We start from the raw sequence: 685 nt of genomic DNA, 5'->3' as shown, positions 1-685 counted from the left end.
GGGGGGGCCACGAGGAGGTGGGCAGGGGCTGCTGCCAAAGCCCCTTGCCCAGGGAGAGAAGCCAGGCTGGGCGCTGAGCCCCGTCCCTGCCCCGCAGGTGGTCATGCACCCTGCCCGCGTGCTGGAGCTGCAGATGCAGAAGAAGGGCTTCAGCATGGAGGTGGGGCAGTACATCTTCGTCAACTGCCCCGCCATCTCCCTGCTGGAGTGGCATCCCTTCACCCTCACCTCGGCGCCTGAGGAGGACTTCTTCTCCATCCACATCCGAGCAGCTGGTGACTGGACGGAGCGTCTCATCGACACCTTCCAGCAGCAGAAGCCAGAGATGCCCAGGTAGGCCAGGGAGCACCCAAATGGACCATCCTGGGGATATGGGGAGGCTGTACCTCTTACCCAGGCTCTCCCTTGGCCAGGATTGAGGTGGATGGTCCCTTCGGCACAGCCAGCGAAGATGTGTTCCAGTATGAGGTGGCCATGCTGGTGGGAGCTGGCATTGGCGTCACCCCTTTTGCTTCCATCCTCAAGTCCATCTGGTACAAGTTTCAGCAGGCTGACCAGACCCTCAAGACCAAGAAGGTATGGGATGTTCCATGGGACCAGCTGTGGGTTTCTCCATGCTGGGTTTTCCGGTGCTTGTCATTGCATCCTTCCACCCCTCCTGCTCTGCTCCACCTTGAGCAACCCC

General features: G+C 61.2%; 1 protein-coding gene across 1 annotated transcript in view; it reads left to right on the top strand.

Annotated features, from left to right (window-relative positions):
• LOC104525446 (NADPH oxidase 1-like) overlaps positions 1-629 on the top strand; it is a gene marked incomplete at both ends in the record, with an annotated part of 2275 nt that extends 1646 nt beyond the window's left edge. Inside the window, 2 exon segments of the mRNA XM_010168606.2 lie at positions 66-333; positions 414-629. Coding sequence (XP_010166908.2) covers positions 66-333; positions 414-629 — 484 coding nt within the window.
• Between the last annotated feature and the right edge of the window lie 56 nt (positions 630-685).

Source organism: Antrostomus carolinensis, unplaced genomic scaffold (assembly GCF_000700745.2).
Source record: "Antrostomus carolinensis isolate BGI_N321 unplaced genomic scaffold, ASM70074v2 scaffold28775, whole genome shotgun sequence".
In the NCBI taxonomy this organism is placed as follows: Eukaryota; Metazoa; Chordata; class Aves; order Caprimulgiformes; family Caprimulgidae; genus Antrostomus; species Antrostomus carolinensis.
This window is presented reverse-complemented; position numbering and strand designations above follow the sequence as displayed.